Below are 17,558 nucleotides of genomic sequence, written 5' to 3' on the forward strand. Positions count from 1 at the left end.
CCGCGGGGTGCCGCAGCGGGCGCTGCGGGTCGGGGGGCTCCGGTCCCGGTGACCGCGACATCCACTCAGCTAAATTAGCGAACGAATGTAGCAGATGCTTCTCGGTAGATTGGTGGGCAGAGGTACTTATTTGTGTACTGCTAGTGAGGAGGGATTGAAGCGGGGTTGCTGATGGCTACTGTAATTAAGATAAGAAACCAAGTTTCAGAAGGGATGGTGTAGGTTGGTTGAAGATTTTCAATGTATGTAGGAGAACCAAGTTTGAAAACTTCGGAAAGGAGAGGATCCGGGGATGAGGGGAGCATTGAGTCCTGGGGACCCATCTGCTTCAGCCAGGAACAGTGGCTGAGCGTCGCTTGGGGGACCAAAAGCAAAAAGAGGATTTGATTTCCAGGAGGAGCGTATTCGGGATATCTCGTTTCTGTCACTGTGTGTTCAGCATTTCTACAGCAATAGCCGTAATAACAGAGCTACGGCATGCACAGCGTATACAGAACGTAGAAATCTGCTTCGGGGCTGCGTCTGGCACTCCAGCCAAATCGTCGGTTCAGTGACAGCTGCAAGTTTAAGTCATACTGCCGAGTTTCTTCTGCTTTTGGGGAGGCTTTGGCAGAACACGAGTGTTGTGATATCACCTAAAAATTGTGGGAACGGGATTGTCTCCCAACCATCTTCTGTGAAGTGCAGAGCTTGTGGAGGCTCACGGAAGGGGCTGATTTTCTTGCAGCCTAAGATTAGACTTTGTTGTCACCTCATGCAGAAGTCACCTCATGAGGCAAATGGCAAGGAGACAGTGTTTGGATTCTGTGACCCTTACCCTGTTAGAAGCTCTATAGATCCATTGTAGAAAATTACCGTGGATTCAGGATTGAATGAGGAGTTGTCATAACTTGCGGACCCCTTGGGTAACATTCTCTCTTTGGCTTGATGCACTTGGTAGGTTGTATCATGCCAACAATTGCCAACTCAAAAAACAGATGTTGGGAGATGGATGCATGACTGCTCCGGACGATTTATGACAGGGTTGGGCAGCCATGCAGCTTGCTGGAGAGAGAGAGAGGATTTTTTTTGAGACTGTCATTTTGTATGCCAAGGGTCTGTGAAGTCTGTGGCTGGGAGAACGTGCACAGCCTTCATTAGCACTGGAGAAATGTTTTCAGCTGACATTAAGGGGTTGATATTTGCCAGTTTGTTGTCTTTTCCTCTTCCACTTTGTGTTCCTTTGGCTTTTGTGGAAGTTAGCCTGAGCCAGTACATTGAGGTGTTCAAGGACTCAGGTGTCTGTGTGGTATAAATCACAGCTCTTAATTACAATGAGTGTGAAAAATGTAGTGTCAGCCATGTAACTGGGAGGAACAGGACGCCTGTCTTTTGAAACCGACAACATAACTCGGACTTTGACATGAATCTGAACTACATTTGTAGAGACTTTACAGGAAGAGTTATGTCAGATGGAGACTACTTCCAATTGGAATATTTTTTACATTGTTCACATGCAAAGAAAATCTGTCCCACCCAATTAAAAAAATAGTATTGTTTCTACCCATCAAGTCAGTTCATGAAGGTAAACCTCCAGGAAAGACGGACTTCCTTTACTTTCCCAAGAACACAGTTGCCATTGGTTCACAATTCTATCATGGAAGGAATAGTGAAACTTCTTGCTAGAAGAGTGAAGGTTGGGTTCGTTTTCAGAATGTTGTTAAAAGGTATTCTTACTCTATTTGAAGCAGATTTGTAAAAATGTTTCTAATGAGTTCTGCTGTAAAAATCTTAAAGTTATCCCTTTTGATTCTTCATTTAATCCTTATCAAATGAGATTAACAAAAGAAAGATAAGCTCCAACATCAGGAAAAAATGTTTAGCTGCAACACCGTGCTGCATTCTTCTATTAGGGCTCAAGTTTGTAATCTTTTAAAGTTGGAAAGATACCTAGTAATGTTTAAATGACCTTATAATTTTCGAATTCAGGAAAATTTGCATTTGGTCATTCTTTCATGTCAGATTTTCTAGAATTTTTAATCATTCTCTCTGAATTACTGTTAATATCCCGCCATCCTATACCCACAGTGAAATTTAGCCAGCTCATACATCTATCTCTATGTGTTAAAATCTTGAATTTACAGAGCTGCTACTCAGCCTGCAATACTGATACCTAATCTTTTGACTTTCATAAGCTTCAGAAATTTGGAGAGTTGTAAAATAAAAAAATGAAAATTAATACTTACTCTGGAATCTGTTCAGTCACCCTATGTCCCTTTTGAATAACTGAGCAATCAGATAAAGTTATTGAAACCTAGTACCATAGAAATGTCGAGCTTTCAATAGTTATCCCTGGATTTCTGTATCTTTTGGTGTGAGTCCTATGCATTTATTTCATGATATCAGTCAGCTATAATATAATTTGGATCATTTAACTGCCAAGGGCTTTGCCACATCATTAGGCTGTTGGTATCTTTTATTCCATTTTACACACTGAAAGACAGTTTTCAAATCTTCATTGTCATTACAAGCAAGTGCAGCTGCTTACTGCAGTGGACTCCCCAGCATCCTCTGTGCTTTATCAGCTATGTCGTACTGTGATGTACTGTTCCCCCCGAAGATTATTACTTCTGAGATCTCTTCAGAACTATTGAGAGAGCACTCCTTGTTCATCCACGTACTATACTCCAAAACAATGAGAACTTAGAAGCAAAGATAAAATACCATACTATTTGTGGAAAGAAAGTTGAATTCCCGCATTTTTCACTGTGCACAAGATGTATTCACTAAAAACAAATCAACAGGCAACCCCACATCAGAGAAAATTAGTTAAACGGGATGATTTTTTTACTGGGAACTGATACTTGTTGCATCTTCCATAAAAGGTGATACTGATTCACTTAGTGTTAATATAGCTCTTGAAAGACAATGTTAGAATGATCTCAAGAAATTCTTCGTTTGATTCTTTCTTAGCTCAGCTAATATATATTATAAATCAGAAGTATATTTTCTCCAAACCAATTGTGCTACTCCTAGCAATGTGAGTGTGTCAGAAGCTGTACCCAGTGTGTTGGCGATTTTGTAGCGCATGAAGATTTTGGGTTTTTACTGGTTAAGGAATAGCATAATTCTACACCTCCTGAGTTGCTAGTAGTCATTGCCTCATAACTTGTGTCAAATTTATAATTCATTAACAATCACAGTCTTCACAGCTTAGTTTGTGATTTCTTAACTTTCTCATGCTTCTACAAAATCATTTTATTCAACAGACTCTTCTCACTTTCCTGTTCTCACTTTTTATTTTTAAATTATTAAAAGGGGGCAACAATTCAGGTGCTGTCTAGAGTGGGAACAGACTTGTGTACTAGTAACGCCATCTTATCATTCCTGTTTCCTGCTACTCCCAGCTTAATAATGTTTCAAATGTTATTGAATCTCAAGAAGTCTAGACTCTGCAATACTTTCTAGCGCTATAGGGTAGTGGGAGGTAGCAAAATTACTCCAAGAGTTACCACAAATATCGTGGCAGTATGCAGGATGAAAGAAAGAAAACCTGTATCTCTGGCCAGGGCAGCCTCGTATGACCTGCCTCGAGTTCCCCTGTTTCCATGTTCGATGATACGCAAATTCCAGCCTACCTCAAAAATCCATCCTTCCAGCCTTAGCAGCCATGAAAGTTACCCACTAGGATTCTCCTCTGGCGTTAGAAGACTCTGAACCCCAGGGTACCTTAGAAGTGGAAATACGAGCTAGCAGATACGAGTCCAATGGATCAAAATTTGTCACTGCTAAGAATTGTGGTTTGCAGCGTATTCATCTCACTTCAGTTCTCCAGCCAGATACTATTCCATGGCAATCGAGGCTTCCCTACCTTCAGCATGGTGTCAGCAGTGTTGTTTTTGATTATTAAAGTCTTATGCTTTCACCATTATTTTCACTTTCCTTGTCTTTGTCGCTTCATTTACCTTGCCTCCGTTGTGGTGTTTTTATCTGACAATTTGATTTCCCCCAGGATGGTTCCTTTTGAGAGTGAAAGGAAACATGAGATCATCAAACTGATACTTTGTTTTCCCTTCATTGCATGTCCTCTATATTTTATCTTTTTATTTTAAATTATTTTTTTCTGTATTTTTATGACATGTCTGAAATCTTTGTACATTTTTTGCTCAGTTGCATATAAATGATCATTTGTTTGTACCACTGTATTGTATTCTACTTTTCTAAGAATAAATAAAGTTTTTTCGGGAAAATAAATAATGCAAACACTGGCAAAGTAATGCATTTTAATGCCATCTAGATATTCAGTTTCAAACTAACTTTGAATATAATAAGCTGAGAAACTTCATTTAACTAGCATTTTTAAATCAGCAAAGCGGTGCTAGGAATCAGTCATCCCAGAATGCAAAGTTCAATGTCATTCGATGATGAAGTATAAGCTGGAAGAATCAGTTAACGAAAAAGAAAAGACGAGGAGGATATAATATATAAATTGCCTTGTACAGAAACTGGTAATAGCTGGAAGGGCATCTTAACTAACTCAGTGTTGGCTTTTTACATGAGCGAAGAAAGAAGATTTTCTCCTTAGAGGTCCCTAACGGTGGACCAGATATTCTGTAATATCTGGTCACAGACAGTGTGCTCATCGAACATCCAGAGAAATCAGTCAATTTTTGCTATTGATCACCATAGATTTAGGCCAAGGCTGTAATGGATTTAAGAGTGACGAGTCATCCCCGTGATTCCTGACACTGGGCCCAGGCTTCTGCCACCCAAAGCAGTATTGAAGCATTCGAGTTTGGTTCCAGCATATTTCCCTGGCTGCAAGGAAGGGATTTTTGTGTTTGGTTTAATTGTTCTCTCAGTCGTATAAGAAAACCCTGCTAATGGGATTCTTAGGGGTATAATCCGGACTTACTCTGCATGAACCGTAGGGGGGCGGGGGGGAATAATTGAATGGAAACAAGCTTAAAAAGTGAATGTTGCCATGCAGGGAAGTCAGAAAGAAGCAACCTGCTTAAAGTTCCAGTTTGGTGATGAATTTAAGTACTGGCTTAAGTTGCATTACATCACCTATCCCAGAGAACTGCTGTGGGTACTCATGTGCTTGGCGTGAGCTTACGTATTTTACTGAATTGGAGCCTTAATGTGTCAGATTCTTTTAGATTCCTCGCACAATGTTCACGGAGCTAATGTTTGTATATTTTATCTCAGCCTACAGTGGTATTTTAAAGCTGACTTTTTGAGGGGGTGTTGAATGTTCAGTAATAACAAAATCAGTAAAAGTTTTAAATAAAAAACATAAAATGTGACTGTTTTCTCAATATCTTTTTTCACATTTTCATAGTTTATAAAGTGCCTTAGGCCTTAATCCAACTAAGCATTTAAACATGTATGTAAGATTAAATAAGAGTTTGATCCTGATCACACCCAGATCATCAAAACACTTCCATTCATTTTAGTGGTGTAGGGTCAAACTTGAGTTGCTTTGAAACCAACATGTATAAAGCATAAACTGGAAGTTACACGTGCATTGAAGTGATTTGCTGAAAATTGAACTTAACGTACAATAATATTAACAAGCAATTTATAAATCTATTTATCAATTGAACTTAAATAATTTTATAATACCTGAAATAACCTGTGCTCAATATTAGCAAAATATTAAAGAATCAAAGGTACTAATATTGTGGAAAATACATATTTTTTTTTTTTTAAACTTGATGGTTTGGTTATGATTTTCCATAAGTTCAGAACCACGTTTATAAGCACATATATAGAAAAGACCTACTCGGACTTCCTCAACATAACGAGTACTATTTCTTCAGAAGTATTTAGTATTCAAGAGTTCTCTTTTGGGAAACCGGTGGCCAGATTTTTATTATGCTGAGCTATTTTAATGATTTGGCTGGCCATGTCTTTTCTCATGTTGAAGTAGGAGCTTGGGCAGTTTCCAAAATACAGCCCTGAATGGGGGTGCAGAAACCTTTTCAAAATTCAGTTTTTAATGAAAACATTTGTGGCTAATAGTCAGGAGTGAGAGTTTTCTAAGGCTTTCACACAGCTGGAGTAGAGAGGAGAGGCTTTGCAAGGCAACTATCGCTGGGCATCAAACAGGTTGTAGAAGCAACTCCTTGTGTCTCCTGTGCCAACTCTCTCTTGTACTCCTGGCATAATAGGAAAAAATGGGAACTTCTGAGATTTTGATTTGACTAGGCTGGAATGGTGAAGAAGGATGATGATAGAGCAATCTGTTATGGCTGATGCTCCGGTAGAGTAAATCAGACTGTTAAAGGGTAGCAGTACTTTGCTTTGGGCTCAGTAGAGTGAAGAATCATATCCCTTATGGACTAGATAATAATTTAGGATTTAAATGTGTGTAAAGCAAGGTAAAGAATCCATTAATTTTTAGTGAGTTTTGGAACAGAACCTTCATGAATTTAATCTTTACTTCGTAACAGAATAATCTGTCGCCTCACAGGGTCATTTTAAATGTAGTTGAATTCTGAAAACACCCCCCTCTTCAGGGCCATCCTCTTTGTTTGCAGTGGCTAGAATTTGCTATTTCAAACCAGAAGTATAACAAGTAGTAAGTATATGTTTGCTAAAAAGAGTGAAATATTAATTACATTAGTAGCCTCACTATCTTGATCCTTTTTTTTCTTCCCACGTCTTCCTTTCCCTTTCTGTCTGGAGATGGCCAATGATGTGAGGTTGGGCCTCAGAAGCATGGTGAGAATTTATAATAAACATACAGATAATTTGTTTGTTGTTGAAAATGCCTGCACAGATGAATCCTTGCTAGCTTTCTCCTCACCTTTACCTCGCCCTGGAACTCCCCTTGAACCTAACCGTCATGTTGTTGGAAATGCCTGTAACTACAGTATATGCGGTGTGTGCACAGTAAAGGTTTCCCATGTGCAAGTTCTCCTTTCTCCTAAAAGAGTTCCTTTACAGAGACGTTGGCATGCTCATCAACCAGCACTCATTCAGTACTGCATTTTGCTGCTTGTATTGAAAAATGTTGCTTTGCATTCTCTTACTGTCCTGTTTATTTTTAACCTCATGAAAACTGTGGGAACATCTGTATAATGTGAACCAGTCATTCATTTTCTTTGTTAGTTGAGTTACCAGCTTCTAAAGCTTGTGAACCAAGGTTGGTAAGGATTGTAAAGCTTGACCATCTCAGCATGAGGCTGAATGTCCCCTTTCTTACTGAGTAACAAATGAGGATGCTTTCACAGCCTCTTACCTCGCGGGTTTGAGTCTGCTGTTGGTTGTGAGGACTAGCCAGTGTTTCCCTGTGATTGCACTTAGTTCACGGATTGTGAGGAACGTGGGAGCAGATCACTGCAAGAGACTGGGGGGGCTACCTGCTGTCACCTAATGTGCGATGCTTGTCCCGTTGGTACTGTGTCCTGCATATTTATTCACACAGTGCCATAGCATGCTGATGCAGTTGAAGAGAGAAAATAAAATAAGACAGATGTTTAGCTGGTTGAAATTGGTGTGCATCATCAGCTTCGGTGGCCTGCTGTGGAGCTGATTGTCCGGTGCATTTCTGGACAGGGCTCAAAGGCACGTACTGTGGGACGGTCACAGCCATCTTCAGAATTACACCCCTGGCTAGATGTGATTTCAGGTTAGATAAACCCAGCCTGGGTAAGGGGGGCAACGTGAGTGTGGGAAGACATGGACTGCTGCATGAAGCTGCTTGCTACTTGCAGCAGTTCTGTAGCAAGTCACTGTTCGTTGATTGGTCTCTAGGTTTTTGGTAGCAGTTTCTTACTTTCACCAATTACAGATATTTTCTGGCTGTGGGTAGGTGGGAACAAACTTCGGAAATGTATTTGAAACAACTTTCTATCACATTAACATCATCTTTGCAGTATTCTGTTATTTCTCACTTTTTTCCAGGTTTGCATAGAAAGGAAAAGAATATTACTGTCTCTTCATAAAGGAATTTCTGCTCTCTGGTGAAGGAGAGCACCTCCTAGTGAATAAGGTGGTTTCTTGTACATAATTTTTTATGAAGTTTTGTTTCTTTGAAGATGATTACACATTGAAAGAAATTAATATATTGCAAAACTCTTTCATTTCTTTTATCCTTCCAGTTGGATAACAGTCTGCTGGACCTCAACTGATGTCAGTCTCAATGCATTCTTCTAACAGCTGTTTTATGGATGATGGCTTAGTTAATTGCTGATTTAAAATACATGGTATAGTTTCCGCTCATAAGAGCAGAAGCTTGATTGCAGAGTTGGGCCTATTTATAAAAGTAGTTTTTCAAGTAGACTCTTGAGGTGCATCTGCACTTATTTCTAATAAGATACTGTTATGGTCAAACCAGCATCTAGCAGAGTACACTCAGAAACCACTCGGCAAACTTTATGTAACATTAAGTGGTATTTGACTAGGTCAGTTGCCTGTGTTAAATTAATGACAGCAAACATACATCATCGCTGCATCTGTTTACACGTCTGTCTGCATTTCACTGCATTGTCGACTGCGGGATCTCTAGAATAATGAGTGTGGCAAACTGAGTCGTATTAAAAAGGGGTTATTTGTATTAATATAACACCATACTGTGTTGTCATTGTTTTGCAGCACATCTATTACATATATCATCACTGCTTTTTCTTCTCGAATTATGTCTGATTTTGCCATTTTGTCAGAGTCTCCTGGAATAAATGAAAATTACAGTTTTGCATATGCAGTAGCTGCAGCTGAAAGTAATGATTATGACCCTGGGTGAATACAGAATTTCAAAATAATCTTAAACAAATGTACACATGCAGAGCTGCTGCTTCTTCATTTCTCCTTCACGAGCTAAGTGTTTGAGTCCATGATGTCTGAAACCCCACGGACAGAAGCTGGTAGCTGGGTGGAGCTGTGGGGTTTGACGCAGAGCCGAGAAGAGCATAGCCTGTGGGTACCGGAGCATGGAAACCTCCCTCTTTAGGTTTTATTTCTCTGCTTTGTTTTGCGGTTATGCAGTATGTCTGTCTCTGCATGGAAGTGCCTCAGAGACTTCCTTTCTGCCTAGGTGGGTACGTGAGTGCCTTCCATCATCTGTGTCTCATGACTGCTGACACTTGTTATTTTTTAATGTGTATGGGTTAAGAGGTGTTTTATATGGATGGCAGAGGGACTGGCACGTGACCTGGTCAAGGTCAGAAGAGGAAATGTTTGTCTGAGGCCGGGGCTTGGCTCAAATTTTGAACCCCAGTCCTAATCACAAAATTGCCTTATATTTTTAAATAGTTCTTTCACAGAATGAAAATGCGATATTAACATTCACACCTTGGTTTCATTCTCTCACCGAAAGGTAATCTTTTATATTGTCGCTCAAGACAGAAGCAAACAAACAAAACAGAAATGCGCCATGACTGATGATTAAGACTATATTATTTTAAAAGACCTCAAGCACTATTTTCTGCATATCTCCTGAGGCTTATTAAGAACTGCATTAACAGGCTTTTAATACTTGGCACAGTTACCGGCATCTGACCGGGAGGTATCAACGCATTCATGATAGTCCCTCGGTGTATGTGCCTGTCTGCCCATATTGGCTACATTTCTGAATTTTTAGTGCTTGATATTTAGGGTCAGGACCATCAGTCTTTTTCTTCTCCTCTAGTCTAGTGTGGTTTTATTTGCATGTGTGGGATGCAGATGCAACTTATCACAGTTTTGGCATAGTTTTAGCATCAAATTTCTGCAGATATTCAGCCTTCCTTTTTGGGGATTTGTCTCACTTTTTGGCCTTACTGAAACTGCTTCATCAGCTTGCAACGTTTTTATCTCTGCAGGCGGCTTCTCTTGAACTTTGTGGTAAGATCACAGAAATCATGAGTAAGAACAAGAGGCCACATTAGTGTCTTTAACAAAAATATTTTTCTCAACAAATCTTCCCTTTGGAAAATCCCAACCGTTGCAAGCCTGGCAGCTGAACAGTATTACCTTTGAATTAATTGTGTTTAGAGTTATGTAGGCAATTTCTTGAAAACATCAGCCAGTAGCTCCTTTCCAAGACTCGGTGAGATGTGTCTCAAATCTGATAACGTTAACTGACTCCAAACCTCCCAAGTAGTTTCATATTCTTTCAATCTGACTGCCCACATGCTTTTATTAGAGCCCACTGTCAAAAGTCACAGAAAATAAGCTAGAAAAAAATATTGATTACTCTGTAAATCATCCTGAACGCATTTATATCTTGCCATAATTTCTCTCCGCATGATAAGACCAAACTTGGTTAGTCCTGAAAGGGAGTTGTAGTTTCTTGCAGGTGCGGTCATGCAGGGTTAGTCGTTCCCAGATAATTCTGGTGAGCATCCTTCAAATCCACGCCAACGGTTGCCACAGTGAGCTCCTGCAGGCAGTCATAGGCCATTGAACCTGTCGCTCGTGATCAAGTGCTTGGGATGTATCAGAAACATGCCCTTCATTCACCCTTCCAGAATTCGAACTCATTGGGGAAGAATGACATTTAAATTAGTATTCATGAATAAGATAATTTCCTGACCAGAAGCAGTGTTTGGTTAGCTGTTTTCCTTAAGCTTGAGGAAGATAAGCCTGTGTTTATAATTCATTTTCCTGACACGTCCTATTTTTTCTTCCCTTTACTGATTAATTTCTCCAACTGATCTATTTGGAGTACAACATTAATATTGAAAATAGAATTATGAAGGTAGCAAAGGAAAAATATTTGATCTCCTTCTGGCAACACAAGCGTATACATTTATCCAGTGTAGCTTTATATGAAAAGTGAAGTTGAATTGGCATGAAACATCTGAGATGTGACACATTTATAAATACGAACTAAGTTTTGCATATTAAGTACAAAAAAGAAAGAGAAGAAACCTTTGGTAGCGTGTCCGTCGCAGACACTGAAGTATGACGTTTGAGGCTCGTTCATCAGCTCTTGAAGAGCCCTAACCGGCGCTAAGCGGGGCTGAAGCCCGAGACCTTTGTGAGGGGAAGCAGTAGGGCTTCCCCCGAGGGCTCTGCTGTGGGTAAGGGAGGTCTCTGTGCTAGACAGCCGGCGCACCAGCCGTCGCTGTGGCTCCTGCTTTTTCCATCCGGCTGCCAGGTCTGGTGCCTCTGCCATTCCCTCGCTCCAAGCCTCAATTCATTAATTTAAAGTAATTTATTAATTTAAATTCGTTAATTTCGTCATAGAGGAATACAAAAGTGGAGAACAGTTACAGCATCAGAAAGCTTGAAAATCTTTTGCAATGCTACAGTACCGTTTCACAGTTAAGGTGACGAAGCCTCAGGAAATGAAAAAAAAAGCAACCTAAGGGCTTAAAAATGATAACAAATGGCTCATATTTAATGAGAATTATAGAACTAAAAATAAAGAACACTGAGCTGACAAGGGAGCAAAACATAACTTTTAAGATTTGTTTTTCTGGCTTTATTACCATTTAACCCTTTTCCCATTTACCTTGTTACTTTTCAGTAACATATGCTTTGTTACTGGATTTTCCAGGAGAACAATAAAGGAAAAGAAAGGTGAGGCTTACAGAAATTCTGTAAAGCTTGGCTCGTCAAATAAAGCTGTCCCAAAACCCTCAGTTCTGGAAATCTTGGGATTCAAGGCAGTCTTCTAGTATGTAATGACAAACTAATCTTTTCAAGGGTTTCTAATTTTTATCTTAGGGTTTTTTTAAAGCATTTGAAAAATCATTCGTTCAGCATTAAGATAGTTTCATACAAAGCTTGACATTTAGTTATTTAGCTGCTCTTCATTTAATAAGACAAAGACAAAGGGAAGAACCTTTAAAAATGTGGTTTTATTATTCCTCTGAGACAGAGTTGTTTTCCTTAACCTTTACAAACATTTTATTTTAACAACAAAAAGAAGGGATAATGTGAACTTCTGGGCTCTTAGAAGCCTTTAAAAAGTTTTCTCCGATCCTAATAAGGCCAGAAAGTTGTCCCTAATGCTGAAAAAAGAGTTAAAAGTAGGCAAATGAAATCCCCACCCCTACCTCTTAAAAAAATTCCAAGCATTTACTTCTCTACTTACTTCATAAAGTATTCTGTAGTAGATAAAATGTGATGTCTGTGTGCAGGAATTATGTTTTTCTTGATAATGAAAACTTTAGCACGGGGAAACATAAATTTATATTGTGAAACATAAGTAATGGCAAATCTGCCATTTTCTGAGGAATGCTGTCCCAGGGCTGGACTATGCATAGTAGAAGAAAAGAGGGCAATCGTGTTAGGCCAGCGGAGGGAAACATGCCAAACGACGTGGTCCTTAATAACCCTTAATAACCCGTGCATGGAATGCACTGAGGATGTGCTTGCAATCAAAAAATACAAATGAAATGTTGATGTATATTTTCACTTGAAATGATCTGAAGAAAGCAGTAGTATTTGGCAAAAGCTCAGAAAAATGCAAATGAGTTGTGAACATTTCTCCAAAGTCTTATTTAGGGAAATCTGTTCTAGTATTTGCTCGGTTCAAACCTGAGTTCTCCGCTTTTTTCTTATTTTGTAGTACGGTCTTAGCAAGAATACGGGTCCCAGATAACTACAGTGCCAACCTAGGAGTCTAAATCAAAGCTAACAGCATTTTTGAGAAAAGAAATAGTACAGGGTACCTAAAGAAGTGTTCTGTAACGGGCTTCTGGGAGTTAGCTTCCTCGGGCAGGGATATCGTCGTACGCGGCGGTAGCTGGAGTCTGCGGATGAGCAGAGCTTTGCAGCGAGCTTTCGTCGGCCGGCGGCTGGGGAAGACACAGCAGCGCGCGGCCGGGCGGCTGGGCAGGGCAGCCCCCCCGGGGAGGCTGAGCCCTTACTCCCAGCGGAGGGCGAGCTGTGGGCACTTCTCACACTTGCCCCCAGTCCGCAGTTTTACTTCAAGAAACAGAAATAAATAAAATGATGAATTAAATGCATGTAATCCCCTGGCCGTTATACCGCAAATCCTTAATTTACCTTGCTACAGAGTTTTATGAAAGAGCCTCTGCGTTATCGCCAGCTTGGTGTATTGTCTAACTTACCGAATGACGAGCCGGACAGGTCAGGTACGGCTGTTGGCAAGAAGGACTTAAAGAAGCCGCGGTGGTTATCTGATCAAGTATTGTGTGGTCCCTTTCTGCCGCAAAAGTTTGTTTTTTATTTATTGTCCATTGATTTTCTCTAACTCAAAATTATCTGATTAGAGGATTTGGCTGAAAAAGCAGTATTTTTTAAAAAATAGTTTGTTTCTCTGCTGAGGAAGATGATATCCGCAGGGTTCCTGGGAGCTTCATTGGGAGTTCGGGGTATTTGTGATGTAAATAAATAGGAATTCATTTTCCACTGATGAGCAAAGGAGGTGCAGTGTGCAGCTCAGCCCTGTAATTGTTGAACAATTGTACTCCAGTTGAAATCAATGGGGATTTAGCCTAAGCTAAGGGCACAGGTTGGGTTCATCATCGTGTAACACCGATTCATTTTGAAATCCATGCAGAGATCAGCAGATTCGATGGTTCTTGAGTAATATAGAAGTGGTGTTAAATCACAAGGTTAGAATTAAATCTGTAGTTGACATTGACTGGAATCAAGGGCTTTGGAGTTGACTTGATTGTCAATTTACAGGTGAAAGCAAAGTTGCATAGCAGTGGATACCAGTGGAATAATGTTGTAATTCTCTGTGCTCTACCTGAACACCAGTGGCAAAAGATCATGAGGAGTGGGTGGCAGCGGCACGTTATACTTCTCCGTTCCCAGAGCCTATTTTTTTTTGCATGAATCAGAGTATCTGTAAGGCTGCCGTTGTTTGGTTTAACCAACATCTAAGCACACGCTGATCTGTGGGCAATCAGGGATTACTGGAACACAAAAGTTTCAGGTAGTCCTATTTCCTAGGCTGGGATTCTGCCGATTGCCCAGTGTAATTGCAGGTTTCTGTCAGACCAGGGTATTTCTCCAGTTCCAGGATTGTTGGGCTTTTATAGATGCTTTGCTGCTAGTCTGCTGCACGTTACACTTGCACCAAATAACTACAACTGCAGATCATAGCTGTGCTTTATGAAATATAGAGAAATTATATAATATAGTACCTTTTTATTGGCAATACAATGCTAGCTATTAAAATTCAGTCATACAGCATCCCAGGTGGTTGACTTTACCCCGCCAGTTTTGTTGCTTTCCGATTTGAACATTCTGAATGCTGTGCTGAGGTGAGAAACAGCCCATTGCAGGTCTTTGCTGCTTCAGGTTTTAAAGACAATTTCGTTGGCCTTATTTCCTCATGGAAGATAAAACATGTTGAACAGGTAGTGCTTGAAGTCCCTTGGGCAGACCACTCTGGGACACTTAGCCAATGCTTTCTAAGAAGAAGGTGATACGTTTTCTGAAGACCAGCATTGCTTTCCCAAGCTCTGACCACAGACATAAACTTTTACCAGATGACATGTCAAGATGACAGGACAGTTTGTAGTTGGTCACACAACTGTTTGAAACACAAATGAGCGGTCCCTTCCCCAGGGCTCACAGAGCAGGTCTCTCTTACTGCTGTTCCAGCAGGTCAATAGTCTGTGCCACGTAGGTGACCCAGGGCTTCCTGCTGGGAAGGGAAGACTTCTTCCCCACCACAACCCCTGGCCAGTAGATTTTGGCACGTGAAGCAACTACCCTGAAGTCAGCTAGGCTGTGCGCAGAGTTTTACTGACATGTTACTTAGAACATTCACTGCAGCGGAATGAGATGGTGAGCTTTCTTGTGATTACAAGGTGGCGAGCTGCTCGCTGGAATTTGGAGTCCCAACTTGCTTGTTTTCCTGCTATATGCTTTTTTTCTGGGCTTGTGCAAGTTGAGCTAAGGGCTTGCAGGATGTGCTGGTCCCTGGTGCCAGCTCTTGTTAGCTGAACCAGAGCCGGTTCACCTCCAAGGAGGATGATACTGACATCAGGGGCTTTTGCAGGCTGAGATTGAGCTGGTGTTTTCTTCAGCATGTGCTTCTCAGGGGGAGATGTTGGGCAGACCTCGAGGTTTTGCATAGGCACAGATGAAATCGAAGCGATGTAATGAGTGAACAGCAGCTCCTGTCACACAGAGGAGGTGGAGGGGGGCCAGGCAGGATTGGAGATTGTGTTTGGACTGATTGTTCTGGTTTCTTCCTCACTAGGACAAAGAAGTGAACCTGGAGCAGGTCCACAGACGCATGAACAGTTTAATTGACGAAGACATAGCCCACAAGCAGATCTCTCCAGCGTCCATTGAAATCTCAGCCTTGGAGATTGGTGGCATGCAGCCAACTCAGACCCTGGAGCCGGTACGCGAATACCAGAACACGCAACTTTCTGTCACCACCTTTTTACCAGAACAGACAACTCATGGTGCCAGCAGGACACTCACAGCTGCCTCCGGCAGCAACCTGCCGCTGCCCCTGAGCAGCTCAGCCACCATGCCCTCCATACAGTGTAAACACAGGTCGCCGAACGGAGGACTATTTCGTCAGAGTCCCGTGAAAACCCCGATCCCAATGTCATTTCAGTCTGTGCCGGGGGGAGTCATTCCAGAAGCAATGGAGCCCTCGCATGGAACATCCATATGATGAAAACAAACAGTAAAACAACCAGCAGAGCTTTTTAATACAAAATTTAAAAGAAACAAAAAAAAACAAACACAAAAAACAAACTCTTACATTTTTCGTGTATATACTTGTAAATAATGAAAGAATGAAGTGGGGTAAAAGTGTATTTTGAATATTCCCAATTTTCGAAGTCAGTAAAAAACAAAACAAAAAAAAACAAAACAAAAAATGTATGAATGACTTTGTAAATTTTGTTCTATATGAATAAAAAGGCAAACTACTTGTGATCGTTCTCAAGTGCCAAAGAAGACCAGTTACTGGGACTGAGGGCCGTACTTCTTTTTTTCCGTGGATTTCAACACTTACTCCCTTACTGTTCTTTTTTTTTTTTTAAAGAGCAAAAAAAGTATCCGTTTCTTGCTAGAAAAGTTCACCAAGGTCAGATCTCTCCTTTCCCCAGAACCCTATTTTATAGTCAAGATGGCAATTCACTCGGAGAATTTAACAGCTGGTATTAGCATAGCAGTAGCAAATGTTTTAAACATGAATTATAACTAAAATCCAACAAACAATAAACAAAAGAGAACTTTTTCCTTCTAACAAAGATTTAAACTTCCACACAGTTTCTAAGTTTAAGCACAGGATTACTGAATTGTGTTTTTACATGTCTGCTGCACTGTGTGGCTCTTTTTATTTAACTTTCTGTGTTTTGTTATATATATAATATATATTATATATATGACATATATATATTATATATAAATGCTTTGATAAACAACAGGTTTTACGTTAAGGGGAAAGCTTTTAAGAAAAACTGATCAGCTCTTTTTTGTGTCTTGTGTACACGACTGAAAATGGGGAGGAACCACTGGCTGAAAGGAGACAAGGAAGAGCTTTAACGGGCAGGAGATGATGGCATTGCAGTGACCGGGCCCCCTGGTGCCGTCGCTTTCTGTAAGATTTCAAGGAATTTGCTGCATAACGGATGCAATGCTCTCTGTTGAAGTCATATCCCTGAATGACAAGGCTAAGCTCATGACTATAAGCACAGCTCTGCTTTTTTCCCATTGATTTTGTAAAGAGAAACATTTTAATGGCCATGCCTTTGATCTTGGTAGAAATGGCTGTAAAATGCCTTTTTATTGTCTGTGAAACACAATCAGAGGACAAAGATAGAGGAACACGTATAGCGAATTTAATGTCTCATTCTGCAAATATGACCAGTGCAATTTCATATGACAAAAAAATCAAAACAAATCCAAACCACATTGTTTCCTTCCCAAATAGTAGTTCGAGTGCCCAGGATAACTGATCCCCGCCCACTGTTGCTAATGGACCATCACTATCTTTCAGAATTGGGATAATTTAGTGTCTTCTCAAATGTACCCTATAGCTAGGTTGCAATTTCCTGTCGTAGCCAGATTTCTTCACTTTATTAGAACGCTGCTATTTGGACAAGGCTGTAGATCTCGGTGCAGCAAAGTCACTGCCTGCATGAAGGTGAAAAGTTATGTTTGAATAGAGGTAAAAATGCATTCACATCCCAAGAAAGTCAGCAGGCAATCTAGGTCAGGTTTTTGGATAAATAAACATTCCATTGACTGCTCCGAGTTTGATTTGCATAATTACGCAACAGGTATATTTATGGGTTGATAAAAGTCCCCAAATGTTTACATTTCTAGTTTAAGCAGTACGGAAGAAAAGTCAAACTGTGATATAAAAACAGCCTAGTGGAAGAGCATACTCAGCATACTACTTTTTAAATGAGGAATGTTGATGGTGAGCTTACAGAAGGAGTGCTCTTGCAGGGATTAATTCGTCTGACGTCAAAATGGTTCCTCGTGAAGACAGTGCGATTTTGCAGCTTGGCACAAATTGCACTGTTTGCTTCAAACTAATTAAAAATGAATAATGCTCTAGTCAACTGACTAGATTTATCCTATTTAGAGACTTGGCCCACGCAAGCTTGGGAATTTTTTCTTTCTTCTTTCGTCGTACTTTTTCTTATCATTATGTTAACAAACCTATGGCCACAGGGAAAAATAGG

The 17,558-nt window shown here is 40.4% G+C and overlaps 1 protein-coding gene across 1 annotated transcript in view; it reads left to right on the forward strand.

Moving 5' to 3' along the window:
• Positions 1-15,532, forward strand: part of GRID1 (glutamate receptor, ionotropic, delta 1) — a 328,149-nt gene extending 312,617 nt beyond the window's left edge. The window contains 1 exon segment of the mRNA XM_009334645.1: positions 15,104-15,532. Within this exon segment, the coding sequence (XP_009332920.1) occupies positions 15,104-15,532 (429 nt within the window).
• The last annotated feature ends 2,026 nt before the right edge of the window (positions 15,533-17,558 follow it).

This window comes from Pygoscelis adeliae, unplaced genomic scaffold (genome assembly GCF_000699105.1).
Source record: "Pygoscelis adeliae isolate BGI_AS28 unplaced genomic scaffold, ASM69910v1 Scaffold361, whole genome shotgun sequence".
Lineage (NCBI taxonomy): Eukaryota > Metazoa > Chordata > Aves > Sphenisciformes > Spheniscidae > Pygoscelis > Pygoscelis adeliae.